The sequence below is a fragment of the Synchiropus splendidus genome, chromosome 12 (assembly GCF_027744825.2).
Source record: "Synchiropus splendidus isolate RoL2022-P1 chromosome 12, RoL_Sspl_1.0, whole genome shotgun sequence".
NCBI lineage: Eukaryota > Metazoa > Chordata > Actinopteri > Syngnathiformes > Callionymidae > Synchiropus > Synchiropus splendidus.
The window spans coordinates 14,240,391-14,258,910 of NC_071345.1; the positions used below are offsets into that span (position 1 = coordinate 14,240,391).

Below are 18,520 nucleotides of genomic sequence, written 5' to 3' on the forward strand. Positions count from 1 at the left end.
GTTTTGGTTAGTTATAAAGCAAGAAAAAACATCAGTCCATCCATCTTTAAGTCTTGTATTGATCAACGAATGGCCCATAACTTCACTATCCCTCAAAGACTAATCCACTCTTCAACACACCCATTGTTTTATGACTCATCACCTTTCATAATCACCAAGTATTCGATCTAAGATATGGTACAAAACCTTTATTCCCTCCATTACTCTTCATCTTTTAGTGAGCTGGTCTCTCATTTATGACCACTATCCCTGCTGCGCTCCATCTGTCCATCAAGCCACTTCCCCTTTGCCTTTCACACCATCATCTTCAAAAGTATCAACTGCACAGAGCTTTCCTTCGCCACATCCCTGAAGAACTTCTGCACAGATCAGCAGTAATCCAAGTCGATATGAGGATTCCTGTCATGTCAGGCAGACTGGTCAACCTCATCACATGACTCACAGGCATGACAAGCAATCGCAAAGCTATCGTCACGACTTTGGGTCGTTCCCATTCAATCACAAGAGGAAAGGGACTCCATCTCAAGTTGAAACAGGGATCACTTTTCAGGTAAAGTGCAGGTGGAGCTCTGTCAGACTACTTCAGAAAATTGGACACGAGTGATTGGTTGTTGTTCTGTTGAGCCTTGTCTCACTTAAGCTCTTAAGCACGTGTCCTGAATGCTATCAATCAAACACTTTCAATTCATGAGGTCACAAGCAAAAAGGCGAAAGTTTTTAGTCAGCAAAAAATGAAGGAGACAGATGACAAAGACAACGTTACACAGCCACCAGACTTTAGTGATACATAGAGAGGCAGAGCGAGAGAAAAAAAAAAGGACTAGGATGGTGGAGGCAAATGATGCACCACGGAATGGGGGGGTAACTCTTGAATTTGAAGATCCCAGCCAGAAAAAGTACTTTCTCTCGTTCTCAAAATGGCATAAAAACGGCAACCACAGTCATTTCCGGACTATAAGCCACTACTCTTTTCTGGCATTCTGAACAGACGAGAAGCAGGAGCCGAGACCGACTGTGGTGTCGGGACACACAGGGAGAAAAAAAAACACATTTTGAGCACTTTAATGTAAATAAAAGATGTGACAAGTTCAAGATTCAAGCCCAGAACTTTGCCAAGTTTGTTTCATGAGTCAGACTAGTTCAAAATTTACGGCAATATTTTACAAGTAATTAAATATTACACATATGTCACAAACTAAAATGTGTCTGCTTTGTTTTCAATAAAGGTATAGTAGTTATGAGGGTTTTAAAAAACTATATTTTTGAATGACGGTGTCTCACCAATGGGCAAAGCGAGGAGACACACCATAATAAAAATGATTTCAGGTGAACATCAAGTATTTCAGTGATCAGATGATCATATTGTCTTTCTTCCTGTGTTTGACATGAGAAAAAGTATTAAAGCATGTTTAGAATTTCTGGAAAACACATTCATAATGTTGGACTGCCACAGTAAAAAATCCAGTTAACAAAGGCTCAAAGAGCTGGAAAGAAAATTGATAAATGAAAAACTCAACACCGTCGACATTGCTCTTTCATGGAGAGCTGCCCAAGCCTTGAGGCAGTCAGCTTTGTTTTCTGTGAACTTTTCATGGAGAAACATTACAGCCAGGGTATGTGACTATCTTTACGGGCACCATGGGGTTGGTGGATGATTCGGTTTTCACCTTCTGTTACCTGCTCAGTAATTTCTCTCCAACTTTTTCAGCAGGATGCAGCAAAAGCTGTCAAAGCACGTTCAGACTTAGTTTCGGTGTTCTAATACTCTGATGCATATCCGACTTCAAACGCTCCCAGAGTAAACACAGCTCCTCTCTCCCACAAGACTTGTCATTCAGTTAATAACTCTGATTTAGTTAAGGCAACATTGTTGAACTTTTCACCCTGATAGCAAATGTGTCTCTGGGACTCTCAATTGAGGCACCTCCATAGCCCCTTTAATGACTGTGACTCAGGCAAATTCAGAAGGCCCAGCAGTTTTTACCAGAGCGCTAGGAAAAAGCAACAGCCATGATGCATTGAAACGGTGGAATGTCTAACACCATGCTACACCAGGCACCACATTAATCATAGAGCGCTCTCCATGTGCGCCAAGACTAAGCAGGAACACCACTAGCATATTTGGACTGTCCAACTAGTCTCACATTTGCCCTTTATTTGATCACTTTCCTCGTCGACTACGTTGAGAGTGAAGTCAGTCTTTCACAATCTCACGACTTGCTGTCATATTGATGCTACAGCATAAGACTGAATTCCTGCCTGACTGATCTACTGAATGACAAAAAAATACATCCAAAAAAATAGTGAGAGCACCAAGCCATTTTTCGGACACCTACGAGCCGCGGCACTGGTCCCCAGGTGGAAGCAATATCGTCAATGAGAATTGAAGTGCTTCCTCCAGTCATCGGTTTCACAGCACATACGGAAACAAGGGTCTAGAGGCAAATATTTGAATATTCCTTTGTCAGTTTCAGGCATCTGAAAGAATGTGAATCTTGTGTCACATCACAGGGTTTCCAGCAGAAAATGGTTTTGCCCAGGGAAGGTCACCTTTTCCCCCGAGAAAACAACAGAAATCAAAGGCAATAAATGATCCAATTTTTTTTCCCCCTGCATTAAAAAAAATTGGTCAGACAGAGCTGTTTCAGGCATACAAATCTCATTGATTTTTGTTGGATTCTAGCTTGAAAATCTCTCAGACATTTGCTACTATGGGTGGACAGTGGCTGTAACAACATTTGCATGTGTGGATGCAGCAACTTGTGTTTATACATTTTTATTGGACACCTTTACTGTGCAGTGGGGATGGGCGATAACTTATCGTCCATGATATACCGCCCAAAACAATCTCCGCTATGAGAATTCTGCTCCTCATGATAACTTTGATAAACACTCGGCACACTCATGCAATGGAGTTGCATACATGACTACGACGAGACTGACTATGACATCATCAACTTCTGATTCGGTCAAAGTAGTTGTGGAATCATCAATAAGGCCATGAAAAACAACCATTTTAGGAGACTGAATTGTGCACACTATTACACATTATTTCTAATATTTCTTCAATAGCATCCAGGAAATGGGTCCAGACGGATCTATAGTTAGAGGAGACTGTCAAGAGTCATGAGATACATTGGGGCCACAGACACATGGCTCAGTTTAACCCCTAAATAAAGCTGGCAGAGCCGTCTGTCAGACACGAGCGGGTTCTACCAGAGACGTGAAACACTGAATTTCTCATCTCTTCACTTAGTTAACTATTATTTAAACATAAACAAATGATGTTGGAGACAAACTCCAGTAATAAGTTTCATCATAAAACAGTTTCAAGAGAGACTTCAGTGTGTACTACACATGGAATAGAATGAAAATGTATCCGGAATCCCAATCCGAAATGACAAAATATATCACGTTTTTTTATTTTTTGTCCCCATCGCCCATCCTTACTGTAAACTGCTGGGAGAAACTCTGGATAAACTGTATTTCAAGTTTGGCATGTTTGCACATCTCCTGCATGCATAAATAAATCATAACAGACTAAAACTTGAAGTCTTGCCTGATAAAACGTCTTGGCGCTTCACTCTGCTGAGATGACATGTACTCCTAAAATAAACAACCAGACTTGACAGAGGGATTTTATAATCTCGACTGTCTGGTTTCCTGATCCTTCATAAAACAGGCCTTAAAGTTATTTTTTTGTTTTAGATTAAACTTCGGATCCCCACGCCGCCCCATGTGACCCCCCGCAGAAAGATAATGACACCTGACCTCCTTTTCTCGGCGAACAAGCGGAGCAACCAGAGCAGCATGCTGTGGCAGGCACTGATGCTGCTATAGATCATAGGCGAGTAACATTCTAACCTCGGGAACCCCTGGGTGATAATTCATGGTACACACTGAAAGTGAGCTGCGCCTCTCTGCCCCTGCTGCCTTTTGTCCAAGATAAAGCTTATAGCGGTAACCATGACAACGCGGGCAACAGAAGGGACTCAGGGTTGAACAACAACAGAAGACAGTAGCTGGTCCAGTTGGAAAGGCGACCCCTACGTGCACGGACGCACATGTCGATACCCCCCAGCATCTGGCGGATTTTATCTCCACACGCTCACGCCTCATTTTGGACACACAAACACCGCCACCCATCCTAGCGCCCAGTTATTGTCATGGCAACCTCACCATGCCTTGGTTCACAGCTGCCATAGAAACATCAAAGGCCAGGCCAGCGGTTCTCTCTTTGGTGCGCGGCGCTCCGGCATTTCAGCGGCCACTCCGCGGCCCTGCTGTAAACAGAGCTCCTCCGTCGCATCTTTTGTTGCTCAGTGTCGTTTTAATCGACACATTCAGTCCCAGGCTGTTGAAAGGGAATTCCTGTAGAGATTTGATTCGCTTACTGCACAAACATAATTAGCGGGGCGGCTTCAACAAACAAAAGGTATGGCATGATTAAGGGCTAGCAATCATCGTTAAGCATATTATTTGGCTAATTAACACACTTCCGGCGTTCAAACGGAGGGGAAAGAAGAGCTTTCCTTTTTGGCCGACAAGGCAGCAGCCATTCTCCATCCATCTCCTGGCGTTGTCTCAACAAAGAAATGTGGAGTATTTGGCACGTTCTGGTCTGGCACCTCTTCATTGAACCAAACAACAGGCCAACTACCTTCTCCCTTTTCTGGACTTGAGTGCTCATTTAGTGCATCTTAGTGCATGTTGGCTCATTTTGGACGGTAAAGCAATGAGTAGCTACATTTCCTACAATGGAGCCACCATTTTGATTTATATATATATATATATATATATATATATATACAGTGGTACCTCGGTTCTCGAACACAATCCGTTCCAGACGGCTGTTTGAGAAGCGATGTGTTCGAAATCTGAATCGATTTTTCCCATTACAATCAATGGAAAAAGAAATAATGCGTTCCAAGCCTTAAAATAGGCTTTTGTAGGAGTGAATGTAGAGTGTCTGCTGCAGGTGCGCTGTTCCTCTATGTGTGTGGCTGCTGCATGTGGGAGGGGTTGCCGAGTGAGTGACGTCTCTCCAGAAGTGAAGAGGTGCCCGGTGCGTGTCCAGCTCTGAATGTGCGCTTCTGTGCAGTTTGGCTGTGACAAAGTCATAAACCAAGTAACGCTCTGTCCCAGACTCGCCTCATCCCTGTCCCAGCTCCAGCCCACAACAGGACATCAAACCCTGGAGTGAGCGCTCCAGCACCTCCCCTGTGTCACTCTACCACGGTCCAGTGTGGAGACAGGAAAGGTTTTACACCTCAATATGAAGAAAAAACAGTCAGTAAATGTAGCTAACGGGACACGTCTGCATACAGAGGCTGCGTTATACACAATAACAAAGCGTGTCGTGGGTCAGCTGATCGGTCCATGCACGTTAATAAAATAAATGTATCAAGATGGCTAGTTTACTTAAAAATCTAATACATTGATCAAAGAGTGAATTAACCTTTTGGGCAAATTTTGAGTTGAATGTGGTTCAGGATTAATGCAATGATCCAAAATGCATCCTACAAATCCATGCTTAACAGTCTTGATGAAAAGATTCCGGAGATAAAACTTAGGTCTGTTCTTGACTCCAAAGATTAACGGAAACAAGGACTGAGAAGTGTGGTGTTCATCATTTGTTTGTCTGTAGCCCATATTTATTTCTTTATTTTTTTTATAGTTTGAATTATGGTTTTCTTTCAAGTGTCAACACATTTCTTTATACGTAAACAACAAAACAAAGGAAAAATTAAATATTTAGTCTTCATTAAACTTTTAAAATACGCTAGAAACGCTCAGAACACGACCAATAAAACATTACTTGCATTCAGTTTTGTAGTTTTATAGACCTCATCAGGAGCTTGTATGGATGTTGTATTAGAGATATTAGTTAAGTCATTTCATCTACATGTATGCAGCAGGAAACAAATCCGCTTTTATTCCAGAAGGCGCTTGTGGCTTTGGTTCAGACTCACGTCAGCTCTACACAGGTGCAACTCCCTCCAGTCTTGTCTGCCTGCTTGTACCATCAGGCCTCAGCAGCTCATACATTCAGTCTCCATCCTGACCACAATTCTCCCATATATTACACAGCAAACGCATTCATTTCACCAAGCTTTCTTGGATGAAGCCAAGGTTACATCTAGTGCAATGTTAAAAGCCTACTCTACAACAGCATCAGCCACCTTCCTCGCCTCAAGACTATTTCCTCTCTCGACTCACAATTGGTTCCCATCATTCCTGAAAAAACTAATGCGAGTGTTAAGCTGCCCACCCTCTCATTCTTAGTTATTTATCTGTAGGAAAGTTCTCAAACCTTCAGTTGAACATCAAACAGGAGGATCATTGCGAACTCTACTCATCCCCACTATGCACTGTTCTCCCTCCTGCCATCCGGCAGACGGTTCCGTAGCATCCGATGCAGAACCACCAGATTCAGGAATAGCTTCGTTCCTGCTGCTGTCAGGCTGCTGAATGTTAGACAGTAGCTGCAATACTGTTTATTTGGACATCTTCTGGACTAGTATTATTCTAATATTTATTTATTTTTGGACATATAGTTTTGTTTTTGGAAACCAGATGCCTCAGACCGGAATTTCGTTTCCATAATATAGTGACATGTTTTTGTGCAATGGCAATAAAGAAAGTCTGAGTCTACGTCTATAAGGGGTCACACTCACACACTGAGGCCACTGTGCTTCTTCAGTGAGTCCTGAAATTGGATCAGTTTTTAGTGAGCAACAAAACAGGACCGATTCTGTTCCATCTGTGTTCCGCTGATGCAATAGATTTTCCTTTATCAGTCATCAAAACAGACGGCTCGTCGTGCCCATCTGTTTCCATCAGAAGAGATGATGAAACAAACGTGCTGCCTAACTGACATGCAAGGAACAGCACAAATGAGAAAAAGTTGAAATACAGTCCTAAGGCCGAGCCATTTCACCAATCCAACAAGTTAGCGAATGAGGAGGTTTCTTTCTGGGAGCAGTGGAGCGCTGGAGAAGAGCAGCAGTGGATGAGACGTCCACCTTAATCCCCTTTTAGTCTTTTTGTTTCCCCAGACGGCTACTGCATTGTGATGCAGAGGCACTGAACCTTCTGTGTGTGTGTGTGTGTGTGTGTGTGTGTGAGCAACCTATTAATCAAGTGCGACGGCAAGTGCAGTATCTATCTGGTCAATTTAGCATGGTACCCATCCTCTCTTACTCCCTCACAATCTGCTCTTTCATCTCGGAGGCTTGATCTGGTTTCCCTTGTCCTCTCCAGATCCCACTTTGCTTGCTATGCCTCATTAACAATTAATTACCAATCAGCCAGTCAAGTCGCCCCTGGATCGCTGGGCTCCTCAATGATTCATTAGCCAGGGTTACACGGCGCTACGACGCATAAACACACTCCTGCAGCGGCAAACACAGCCATGAATCAAGCTCTCTGGCTGCTCCCATGAACACACAGCGACTCCGAGGAGGACTGGCTCACACGTCGAACTGTACAATTCTCTGTGTGACAAAGACAGAGATCATAGCGCCTTTCATGGTTGAGGACGAAGTTGGGTTCTACAACATCAATATTGAGCTATTACTCTCCAAACTGTAGTCTCTCTCCAGCTGGGCACCACCAAAAGTTAAAACAAAGCCACTTCATTGTCTCTACGAATGGCACAGGAAATCCTCCTCCTCCACCTGAACCCATTACCCTTCAGAGTCAAACCAGTTTACCACATTCAAGAATCCTACTGGCTGTCCCACCCTTCTACCTGGTACCTCCATCTCCAACTTTCTCCGTCCAACATGGCCGCTCTCTCTCCACACAACCAAGCCATCTCACGTCTCTAACTTTGCAACTAAACCTGATCATCACTTTTGGACTTCAAACTCCACTTCCTGCCTTTGGGTCAGTGGGACTGTCTCTAAAGCACGAGCCACTGCAAGTCTCCCCTTTCACACAAGAAGCTTCTCTTCTCACATTCCAGACGGTTCTGAATACCTGAACTCCAGTTCCTCATCCTCACTCTTCCTCCTGCCTCTCTCTCATTTACACACACATATTTTGTTTTGCCTCGTCTTATTCTATATTTTTCCTCCAAATACTACAAACCACTCCGAATCAGTCAATAGCAAGAAAGCACAATAGAAAACAAACATTCAAATTGTATTACTATGATCTATTAGGCCTACAGATAAGGCATAAAAAAATGTATAACAAAACGGTAGATTTAATGTATAATAAAATATGTAAATACACCAGAAAACCATTCAAATGAATTTGATTATCACAACTTTTTACAACTCTCATGTCTCTTTGTATCATCCTATGTTTTGTGATAACATGTTTTGCGAAGAGTTTGTTCAGAATTTACTTATTTAAAAATGTAATAAAAATTGAATAATATTGAATGAAATGCCAGTGTTGGCTTCTTTTTTACAGTTATAGTTCTTATAGTTTTTCTGTCATGCGATGTGACCATGCTTCTGTCATTTGGCTTGACAGCCCCCCAAAAATACGCAGCAAAAACACCACTATGAGCAACAAGCCCAAACATTGAACCAGTCCAGAATACATGAATAAATACATGCACAAACTCAAACACACACCGTCTTGCCCGTGCTCTTAACACTCTCAAACAACCATCTACTTCAGAGTGACTTTCAAAGTAAAATGGGTGACAACGAAGTAATGAAAATTTACATAATTTGAAGGCAGCGTTGATGAAAATAATAAATCTTAGGTCTCTGGTCCAATTAAGCTGCGGGAGTGGGGTTGGGGGGCGGGGGGAGCTCCTGAACAATTATACTGCCGCGATACAAGAAAGCCTCCATGAGTCCGATTTCGGGCAGGAAGGGAGGGGTTCACCCCGAGAAAGTCAAGGATGACCGATGAAAGCGGACGCCACATTACAAAATTAAAAAGGGCCTTCCAAGGGCATCTGCTCACTTTCATTAATTCTCAAACTTGAAAAGTTGAAAGCCTTTTCGGATTTAATCCGCAACTCATTAATGACGGGAGCTAAACAACAAAGACGTCCGAGTGGCTCTGCGGTACGACGGGATTTACTTTTACCACTTATTAAATGTACAGGCCTGAAAAATGAAGCGTCAGCAGGAAGAGATGGAAAAAGTCTGGATTCAATATCTGTTGCAGAGAAGATGTTTTGGGAGCTCACTGGGTTTTGCAAAAAAAAAAGAAAAACTAAACGAAGAACAATGACTCAAATTTTAAAATGGAAATTACCCTTCTATTGAGGCTTTTACACCAGAACAATTCAGCAGTTTTTGAACAGCAGAAGAGGGAGCCCATCTCATTTGTGTTATTAATACGCAACATTTTAGAAAGCCATATGATGCTTGCCAAATGGCTTGTGCAAATTTTGAACATGTTAAATGAAGCTGAAAAGCAGCACCAAACATTAACTGCTGTCCACTCAGAGCCCAGATGTAGGCGAACTGCTGATGAAACTAGAACACATTTACTGTGGGAAACTATATCTTCAGACCAAAGTAACTACTAATTTAATGATAATGTAACAATAGCTAGGGATGCTCCGATCGATCAGTCCCCGATCGTGATCGGCCACTACCGATGACTACTTGTCATTGCCGATCACAACAACCGATGAAGTGTGACAGCCGGCGCTGTGATGAAGCACCGCCGGTTGTGATGCGTCCCTTCCTTCCTACTCACTGGCTCGGCAGCAGCATGTCTGCTGTGAAGGTTCTTGCAATCTGCAGTGAAAAGTTTGCATCCCGCAGCACACGGGAAAACGCACTTAAAAAAAAAATACGCCATTCAGAGCGCCAGCACTTGACAGAGTTTTCGGGGCTCATGAAATTGAGACTGCTGGTTGTCAGAGCAGCTACCACTTCGCCACGCCTCCCAGTCCAAGCGCGACATTCTGAGCGTTAAGCAAATAAAACTTCTGAAAAGATCTGGAGTGGAAACTTTCGTAAATGTAGTGCTCTCTGCGTCGGAGTCCCGCAACAAGCAGCTAGTATGTCAATATTTCACGGACATAGCACAGTCTCTTGAGATTCACCAAACTACGACGCCTCACAAGTCAAGTTTGTCTATTTTTCGCCTCCTTAAAGAGGTATATAAAAACGGGTCTGAATTAAAATAATGAAAACTGTTGGGTTTTTTTTTCATCAGGTCCACAGAAGGTCTCATTTTGATTACAAATTCATTGTCAATCCACGTGATCGGCAGCAGAAATCCTGATCAAAGCATCAATAATAATAACACAAACATACTATTCTTTCATTTATCATCTGTTTTTTACCATTTCAAATATTTTAAAAAATGATAATTGAACTACAGTTTTTAAAAATGCATTCACTGTGTTTGTAAACAAACCATACACTTGGTAAAACTCCTCAGTGGGCATGCGTGTTTGATGTGTTGCCTTATACATGAGAACAAATTTGAGAAACTAGCTCACCCACGTTTCTGTGCTCACCTCGCTCAGCAGTTATGACGGCAAAATATTCCCACATTGGTGTGTTTTTCACAGAAAAATTCCTAATTCGTTCATTCTATATCGAGACCTTAATGGCTGCGTTTCGCTCTTTTTTTTCCTGCTCAACCGTCGCTTCAAAAAATCCAGGAGGAAACCCTGAAGAGGGTTCGTTTTGTTCATTCTGTGGCATTACAAATGCGCCCGGAGGCGCACCTTAAACCAATGCAGAGCGACTGCTCCTGTCATCCGGTGAAGGGAATAAGCAAACATTCACATGGCAGTCACATGAAGCCAGTTCATCATTTATGTCCTTTACTCTGTTGGATTAATTGAATTTACTGTTTATAGTGACAGGCCAAGATGAAACGAATCGTTCCTACTGCTCTTTTCAAAGTTGGCATTGTTGTGAAACACAGATGAAGCGGTGCATGTGGTCCACGGGCTGCACATTGTCCAGGTTTGGTGTTGACAAAACCAGTTCGGGGGATGCTCCCAGACCTCCTTCCAACTTTGTCAAATGTGTGCGACAGAAGTCACCAGTGGATGCCAGATCTCCAAATCCATCTCCCGCAAACCCAGGGAAAGCTATTTCAGCAGCTTGTGACCTTGATCTCGTTTTTGGTCAGCATCCAGTGTGGGTGGGCGCAGGTGATAAAGGGAGCACAGATTAATAGATCAGTATTCATAACAGTTTTGAATTAAAATCGAAGACCTTCCTCTGACATTCCGTCCTTGTCTGACTCTCAATGACACATTCAGTCAGTGTCACCAACAATTAGATATATGGCCGCACTGAAGTCTGGGAACAACTGCAGCAAACCTGCAGAACCAACAAAGAGGGCGCTACAGTACAATGACAGGGTGGAAATCTATAAGTCAGTGTGTTCAGATATACGACCTTGGCACGGCAAGTCGTCATAAAATTCATAGCTGTTGCAGTGGATTATGGAAGCCACTGATATAATAAAACTATTGACCCTATATTGTTTTCAGGGGGTTAATATGCCTGTATGAAACATTCATTCCAAGTGCTAAAAAGGTGCTATCAGTAAATGTTGAACACATAATTCTATCATCTGAAACATTTATTTATCGTGTTGTACAAATTTACATTAACTTCATAAACCGTTAGCTGAACAAAAAATAGCTATAATTCCTCTCGCTGGTAAAACTATTCTCTGTGAAACCATTTATCTGCTTGCAAACAACAAGAAGACAAGCAACTTGGTAGCAGGGCTTGTAAAGTGATCTGCACTCAGGACCCACACTTGGAAAAGGAAAACACAAATGAGGGTTGACTTATTTATTTATTATTTTTTATAGAAGAATCCTAAAACAATCACAAGATGACAGAAGTGTGTCACTGGCTAGCGCAGGACTGGCCAACTCGCGGCTCTTCACCACATGAGCTGCGAATACTAGTAGGAAAAGTAAGAGCTATTCCATCGAAATTTCAAGATATTGGTCGAAGACTTTGAATCACATTTAACTTTGATACGTAACCAACGCACCTCGCTGCACGTGCGTCAAGTCCCCTCCCATTCAATGGCAATGAGAGTCGTGGTCCTCAGACTTGAATTCTCATCAGATCCAGGATTTAATATGACTTAGTTCCACCTTTCACTTTGTCGTCACCTAAACTAAACGTATGGCACGTGTTCCGCGCATTATTCACTGATGATCGCTGTGAAGTCCGTTTAATTCAGTGGAGTGAAGAGTCGACATAAAACACGCCAGTCTACAGCCTCGCTCACACACACACACACAGAATGGGGGGCCACGCTCAAACAATATAGAAATGAAATAAATGGTGCGCACATCTCTATCTGTGCTGCGCCATGTGGATTGATTTTAAAAACAGATGCACAAGAGACATATGCCGGAAGTGAACAGGGAAACTTGTGACACACGGATGAGTTTTAACCGCTACACTCTGAAGTTCTATACTGTAGTTCGGCACCTGGACACCAGAAGGAACAGAGCGGGTGACGACAGCTGCAGGTTGGAGTGAGATTTACATCCACATCCATTCAATACATGACAAAATGTCCTCCTTTGCCACCTTTTTTCTGTGTCACATCTTGATTCTCCGTTCAACCTCACAGCTCAAGTTGGGAGCTGTCAGCTCTCCCCATATTTACGACCCTATACAAGATTTGCGGTCGTAAATATTGAACATGTTGGACATTTACGGCTGTTTTCGGAGCTCTGCCGTGCAAATTAACCCTTAACACAGCACAGACCTAAGAATTCTCTTACAGGGTGACCATATGAGGGATTGTAAAATACACTGGTGTTTACCGTCCTTGGTTGGGAAGGAGCAGAGCCCACACAAAAACGCTCCCACCTATAGTGACATGAGTGGACTCTTCTGGTTGAAGAGAAACAGTTAACATTTCCATTCTGATAAAAATGATTGTTTTTTAATTAGTCTTCATGACCACAAAAATAGCAGTAAAAAGTATGTTGCATCGCTCTCCTTCACTTGACGAAAAAAAAAAAAGAAATGTGCGATGTGAAATAAAAAGACTTTAAAAACATATAAAACCAAACTGGTATAAACTTGTGTATATAGAGGATGCTACGAGAGGGAGCTTCAACTAGGGATGCACCGATCCGCACCAAAACAAAACTCGCAATTCCACAGTGCTTGTGTAATGCCAGTATTGCGGTAATGCCAAAAAGAAGCTGATTTGAAAGTAAGAAGCACGGAAATATAACTAATTGTTTTTGAAAATCCTACTAATTGGTCCCGTAAAAGACACAGAGGAAGTTAGAACTCAATTTCATGTGTTCTTTAAAAGTAAAAGCCTTTTGAAAAATCTGCTAATTGAATATGGATGTGTATGATATTTTGCAGAATTCCTTAGGTTCACCAATATTCCACTGGTCTAGATTTGAACTAGAGCATCTCTGGAAGCCACCCAGGAAGTTTGAGGAAGAATTGATCAATGCATTTCAGTGAGCATTCGCTGTTGTTGTTCAGATGCAGAAGCTACTTGATTTTTTGCTCAGTGCAGGGAAATCTTAACTTTTCCCAAAATTGGCAATTTTATTTTTTGTGATCAAATACAGAGCTTGACATTCTCGGGGTTTGCACTATGGTCCCTTATTATCACCGTTTACAGCTTGTGTTGCACATACTTTCTCTGTTTTTTGCACATATTATATTTTATCTTATACAGTGGTACCTCGGTTTTCAAACGTCCCGGACTTCGAACAAATCCGAGTTCGAACAAAAATTCCAAGATTTTTTTGCTTCTGATTTCGAATGAAAATCCATAACTGGAACGCCCCCGAAAAAAGCCGGAAAAAACATAACGTGCGCGGACCAACCAGCGGACCCACGACGCACTTTGGTATTGTTTATAACGCAGCCTCTGTATGCAGACGTGTCCCGTTAGCTACATTTACTGGCTGTTTTTTCTTCATATTGAGGTGTAAAACCTTTCCTGTCTCCGCACTGGACCGTGGTAGAGTGTCACAGGGGAGGTGCTCGCTCGCCACACCTCCGAGGCTGGAGCGCTCACTCCAGGGTTTGATGTCCTGTTGTGGGCTGGAGCTGGGACAGGGATGAGGCGAGTCTGGGACAGAGCGTTACTTGGTTTATGACTTTGTCACAGCCAAACTGCACAGAAGCACACATTCAGAGCTGGACACGCACCGGGCACCTCTTCCCTTCTGGAGAGACGTCACTCACTCGGCAACCCCTCCCACATGCAGCGGCCACACACATAGAGGAACAGCGCACCTGCAGCAGACACTCTACATTCACCCCTACAAAAGCCTATTTTAAGGCTTGGAACGCATTATTTCTTTTTCCATTCATTGTAATGGGAAAAATCGATTCAGATTTCGAACAATTCACTTCTCGAACACCTGTCTGGAACGGATTGTGGTCGAGGTACCACTGTATTTATTTTGAAGAGTTTTCAAAGGTTGTTTGTTTTAACCAAAATTCAGGTAAATGTTTAAAAACTTCATTGTTCAAATAAACACCAACGCTGGATTTCTATACATTGTCATTTTTGCCTTTTACTCTCAGCATGACCAGTCCCATTGTATGGCACGAGGTTAATATTTGGTATCGGCTCGGTATCGGCCGATTCTCAAACCCCAAGTATCGGTATCGTATCGGGAGCATAAAAGTGGGATCAGTGCATCCCAAGCTTCAACCACATGTGGACATGTCCTCTCCTAGAATTTCCATACTTGACAGTAAACAAGCAACTCCAGCGCACGGGTTGTCAGGCTGGAACTCACGTTATGCATGAATATAGAGTTAAGGTGAGGGAGGCCTAACCGACTGATCGAAGGCCACTGATTGGATGCGCCTGATTAAAAATCTCATTTGCTGCAGCGGCGTCTGACCGTCACACACGCGAGCGCTCCAAGCTGCCCGTCGCTGACCACTGGAGCAGGTGCTGATTCTGTGCTGCGTTCAAGGACATCACAACCAGCGCCACGGACGGATGAGTGGCTCTTATTCAATTTACCGATCCTGATGGCCGCCATCATCAGGAGGCTTCACACTGGTGGCGGAGAATATCACTGCTCTTGGTGCAATTTCCAATCTATTTAGTCAGAGTTCAGTCGCCTGAGCAGAAAAGGAGCAAATTAGACGAGCAAAGTCTGATGGATGTTGGAAATCAGAGGCAGATAAAGTGATTTTCTCTGCTGTGAAGCGTTTCCACGCGTGTGCTGTTTCCCAGCCTGGTCTCACTCGTAAATATCAGCAACATGAAACACTCCACTGCACATGGTTGGCGCCAGATATCCCACAATTCCTCCCCCAAAAAAACCCCATTTCAGCAGATCAGCAGACACACAGATGCGGTATCTCACATTTTTTTAGAATTGAAGTCCTATGGGATTTTTTTTTTCCTGCACGACAAGCACTGAGGTGCTCACACTGGGTTTCTCAGATCATTGGCATATTCAGGTCCCCACAAACTGGAGTGGAAACATATTTAATTAAACCTTCAGCAACTGATTTAGGTCATGCAACTCCATTATGCTTCCCATTAATGGAGAGCAAATGGATAATCGCCTGCTGCTTCTGAGGTCAAGTGACAACAGATCATTAGCCACTTGAAAGTATGTTTTACAGAGGTCACGTTTCTCTTTTGCTGGAGTATTCAGGTCCATCGTGGACTCAACGTTCCAACAATACGTCATCACCGCCGTCTGATGGAGAGCATGCATCACTGTAGATATGAGTGATGGAAGTTGGAGCTACATAAACTGCATAAAAAGGCTGAAAACCAATGAAAAAAGAAATGCATCTCCATGGATATTTGGATAAAAGATTTATAAAAAACAAAACTATCACAAGAAGAGCAGCTCAACACCAAAGGAAAGAAAAATCAAACTTCATCATTGCACACATCAAAATAGTTGCTTTTGTTATGTAAACTCCAGTTGCTTGTGTATTGAAGAGTACAAAATAAAACTATCAAAGTCTGAGTAAAATGCTGAAACTACGGACAGTTAAACAGGGATGATAAAATGGTGAATAAAGTGGGGAAAATGATGCAAATCAAAAACAAAATAGCTAAAGAACAAAAATAAATAAAAAAATAAATAAAAAACAAAAAAAATAAAAAAAACTGTCTCGTAACCAATACAAACAATAACAAAAGAGAAAGCAATGGATGACAAAAATATTCAATATTTTTTGTGAGATATTTGGGGCATCTTGAAGACCTACAATGAAAAAAAACAGCTTAATACCTCCACCATTTATGAGCACTCTTTCAGTATAAATGATTATTCACAAGCTAGTTCATTTTACGCAAATTAAAGTAAGAGATTACATTTTCTTCCACGAACAAATGGCAGAATAGTGGAATGTAACTGGTCTTCTCTTAAAATCTGTTTTTTCTTCAATTTTAATTCTCTGAAGTACTTTAGATTTTTTTTTCCACAATGAAAATAATTTAGAAATTATTAATTACATTAAAAAAGTCATTGTACTTCCATTTTTTATTTCGATTTTTTGGGGCACATTTTGTGGATATCAAAAATACTGAAACATCTTCAGTTTCAGCCAATTTGGAATTCAAAATGCAGCACAACATGCTTAATGAAAGTCAAGTTTTATTCATGTTGAGATTCATTAGAAATAAATAAAAACCGTGTTTTAAAAACATTTTCAAAAGAATAAATAAAGCTGTTAACAAAACCTTCTAAACTTGGCACCAAAATGTTCCTCAATCTGCCTAACTCCCTAACAGTATTAAATGTTACAGCAACTAAAAGTAGCTTGGAGTGTTGACTTAAACTAACAAACTAAATAAGGATTGAACTTAATTTATAATTTAAATCATAGGTAGGAAATTATGCAAACCAAAAACTGGATTAGTGATTGAATGAGGCAGTAGGGAACTGAACAAGCCAGCGGTTAAAAAAGCCGATCAAAACCTCGCGAATACAGTTAATAAATCCTGCACAAGTTCATCTTCCATACGGCGCAAACCTTCACTAAAACACAGACCACTACAACATTAATCCTCTCATCACCTCCTCAGTCCACTGACATCTGCAAACTTCTCTCCTTGTCTAAGACCCAACAGAAATAGGAGTCAAACTTCCACATACTTATAGACCTCGAGCGGGGCTGATCTTCAGTTGGCGGTGTTTTCAACGCAAACATGTCAAAGTCGACGAACGTCGTGGTGGAAACAGGCGACGCTTGCGAGGGTTGCGCTTCAGTCTTGGTCCGCAAACGCGCCTGAATGACGCACACCTGTAACAACCGCCCGCATCATGTTCACTCGCTCATCCAGCAGGCGCAGAGAGAGACCTGGACCTGGACCTGGAGGTCTGCTGGTTCATTCCAGGCAGCTTCGCGTCCGGACACTGTGAATGTCCGCGAGCGGGGACTGAAATGTGGGGAAATGGCGCACTGTAAAAGGGAGCGAAGGTGCAACACCTGCGCAGCGTTCCGACACTCGGACGTGTCCGCTAAGTTAACGACGGCGCGGATGTCGTGTCGGAGAGCCCACGAGAGGAGACGCGGCTGCGACAAACCAGAGGAAGGACAGCGCTCACCTCTTTGGTGTCCACAACTCCTTTCACGTATTTTCCCAGCACCGAGTCCAGGCAGAGGACGCTGGAGAGCACGGCCAGGCTCAGGAGTCTCCCCCAGACCCGAACCTCCATCTTTCCCTCTCCCCGGCTTCAGCTCGTCTGAGCTCGCGGTCCTGACGAGAGCGCGCACGGAGGAGGAGGAGGAGGCGCGCTCGCGTTCTCCCTCGCGCCTTCTCCGGTTCCGCTCGTGCTATGAGGAGCGCGCGCGCTCGGCTGTATTAAACTTTCAATATTCATTAGGGCTTTTTTCTTCTTTTACAAGTCATTAAAGAGACTTAGACGTCTTTAAGTTCTTCCCCCAAGAGCTTGTATGGATATTAATAACAACAATATGAGCAAGGAGAGACGTAAAAAGAATAAATGTGGTAATATAAACAGAAATATGCATAAATAATGGAGTTAATTATTGATTCGAATGACTAAAGGCAGGTATGTTATATTCAAATACATAAAGTGTTTAGAAATATGAAATTTTACTTTGGACTTCATTTCTTCACATCTTTTAAGAATAAATTTTGAAAAAAAAGAGAGTTACGGTCTGTTCCCACTCTGTGTAAACAGGCAGTAGTTATGAAGAGCTGCAGAACTGACCTTTTAGTTTTGCAGCTGCCAAATTTTATTTGCCAGATGTTACCAGGATACACCAGATGAAGGATGGAGTTAGTGCAACTTTGCAAAACTTTGTGAGATAGCTTTTAAAAAGGCGCTGTCAAATGTATTTCGCTTCAGGCGAAGATTATTAAACCAGCAAAAACAATTTACATCAACATAGTAATTACCTTTGGGGCCTTCAAATAACAAATGCAGCTGACATTTTAGCTTCACATCCAGCCTTAACTGCAGCATTTTTTACATTCTATATTCTTGATTTATGTATTGCTTATTAAAGCAAATATAAATGTCTCGTATATGTCACAAAAAATGTACTACTACAGATCAGAGTCTGTAATAGCAGGATTATTAAAATGAGCATCATAT

The 18,520-nt window shown here is 42.3% G+C and overlaps 1 protein-coding gene across 1 annotated transcript in view; it reads right to left on the reverse strand.

Annotated features, from left to right (window-relative positions):
- Positions 1-17,628, reverse strand: part of tmem145 (transmembrane protein 145) — a 64,765-nt gene extending 47,137 nt beyond the window's left edge. Inside the window, exon 1 of the mRNA XM_053881535.1 lies at positions 17,504-17,628. Coding sequence (XP_053737510.1) covers positions 17,504-17,614 — 111 coding nt within the window. The 5' untranslated portion in view covers positions 17,615-17,628. The remainder of the gene's footprint in view (positions 1-17,503) is intronic.
- Positions 17,629-18,520: the final 892 nt, after the last annotated feature.